Below are 1,976 nucleotides of genomic sequence, written 5' to 3'. Positions count from 1 at the left end.
CAGGCCTGGGGCCCCTGTGGATGACGTGGTGGCTCCCAGGGGAGCTGGGACCTTTCCTACAGTTTGCCTGGAAGTGTCAGCAGCAGATCGGGCCTCACTGGGCGGCCCCCCAACCCATGGGTGGTGGGGGCCCAGCAGTGAGATGGGGGTGCTTGCTGGCCAAATGGGCTGAGAGGCGCTGATGTTGTGAGAATACTGAGTATTCCAGACAAGTAAATCCCACCTACTATCATGTAGACATGCAATTACACAGTTACGTTTTTCCTATTCTAATATATAGAAAAATGCAGACTGTACAAATAACTGTTTTTAATAAAACAAAAGCCGTTCATCATGAGCCCTGGGCACTAGGCTGGCCAGGGCCAAATGTAACTTGCAGGTGTTTTTCTAAAATAGTCGCTGAGCCTTGAGTACTGGTCTGCCTCAGCCATAGCCTGACAGATGGCCCCGTGGGGACCTCCAAGCTCAAGGGCAGTTCTTCCCGGGTCAGGGTCACAGACTCTTGAGGTCCTCCAAGACCACGTGGGCTGCATTGCGACCAGCGGCTCCCATGACCCCTCCTCCTGGAAGGGAATCTCCCATGAGCCAAAGCTGCACTCCACGCCCCTCCCCCCACCACACCAGGGAGTGGGCAGGGCCAGGGCAGCGGCCAAGCAGAGTGAGGATGCTGGAGTGCTCTGGTGTGGGCCTCAGAACCACCCTGACCCCTGACCCCTGAGGAAGACAGGCTCTGGGCTCCTCTGCAGGTTTCCTGCCTCAGAGCTCTGGGGAGGGGCCGGGCCCATCATCCAAGCAAGTGCCCCTTTGGGCCTGAGCGCCCATGTGCCTGATGGGAGACCCTCAGCACGTGAAACTGGCACAGGAGTGAGGGCTGGAGGGGAGGAGGGGAAGGACAGGGCCCTCCTGGGAGCCCGAGCCCGCGGGGCCCAGGTAAGTGTAAGCATGAACGGAGGAGGCCTGGGGGAGGTCAGTCACGCTGGGGCTAGGGGAGGGGAGAGTGTTTACATGGGGAAATTAACTTACCGATCCTGACTGGTCTGAATAAAGGAGGGGATTTAGGGACATGGGTGCCTCACAGTCCAAATGGAATGTGGGGAGATGCCTCAGGGACATACCCCCAAACCTCCTGAGGAGGGTGTGAGCTACCAGGCCTGTGGCTGTGGCCTGCCCGACAGAGGGCACCAGGTCCCCCAGCTCTGAGAATCCTGAATGTGGGAATGGTTGTTCCTAAGGGGGTCCCGGGCCCCTCCCTGCCTCCCTCCCTGTTTATCCGGTCCCCGTCCACATGCCTCTCACGTCCCGCCAGCCCTTGCCACCCACACGGGGTGGTGGGACGGAGGGGCACTCACCAGGGTGGGCCCCACTTCCGCAGAGGTAGAGGCCCGGGAGCGGGCAGCGGTGGCCGGCGTGCAGGGGCGTGGGGCGGGCGAAGTAGAGCTGGTCCAGGGCCATGGCGCCGTGGAATATGTTCTGTGGAGGCAGCGCCACGGCGTGAACACAGGAGTGTTGGGGTCTTCACTCCCCTGTGCTCCCCAAGGGTCCCCTTCCGGGATGCTCTCCTGGTTCTCAGGATGCAGAGAGGACACAGGGGCACGTCCCCAGGGCTGGGGGAGCTTTCCAGGGGCATGTTCTCAGGAAGAAAGAAGGTGGGAGCATCTGCAGAGGCGAGGGAACTGGGACACTGACAGGGAGATTCTCCATGTTCTGCTATGGACTGCGCGTCCCCCTCTGTTTGCAATGAGAGGAACCCGACTGATTTCGGCTGCTGGCACGTGTTTCTTTGACCAGGACACCGTCTGAGCCTGGGCCCGGGGACCCACGCTCCACAGAAACACAGGAGGTGGCAGGCGAGGGGCCTGGGGACCGAGCTCGGCTCTGCTCCGATGGCCTGGGCAGACCAGCCTGGCCGGGGCGGGGGTGAGGCGGGGGCAGGTCTGGGCAAGAAGACGAACATCTGCAGGATGTCACCACAGGGT

At 61.3% G+C, this 1,976-nt stretch overlaps 1 protein-coding gene across 2 annotated transcripts in view; it reads right to left on the bottom strand.

Annotated features, from left to right (window-relative positions):
* Positions 1 to 271: 271 nt before the first annotated feature.
* Positions 272 to 1,976, bottom strand: part of PYROXD2 (pyridine nucleotide-disulphide oxidoreductase domain 2) — a 24,027-nt gene continuing 22,322 nt past the window's right edge. For both annotated transcript variants that reach the window (XM_006756573.2, XM_006756574.2), the window contains exons 15-16: positions 1,350 to 1,470; positions 272 to 563 (exon numbers count right to left, since the gene is read on the bottom strand). In XM_006756573.2, coding sequence (XP_006756636.1) covers positions 493 to 563; positions 1,350 to 1,470 — 192 coding nt within the window. In that variant the 3' untranslated portion in view covers positions 272 to 492. The remainder of the gene's footprint in view (positions 564 to 1,349; positions 1,471 to 1,976) is intronic.

This window comes from Myotis davidii, unplaced genomic scaffold (genome assembly GCF_000327345.1).
Source record: "Myotis davidii unplaced genomic scaffold, ASM32734v1 scaffold332, whole genome shotgun sequence".
Classification (NCBI taxonomy): Eukaryota; Metazoa; Chordata; class Mammalia; order Chiroptera; family Vespertilionidae; genus Myotis; species Myotis davidii.
Note: the sequence above shows the minus strand (reverse complement) of the source record. Positions and strands in the feature narration are given on the sequence as shown.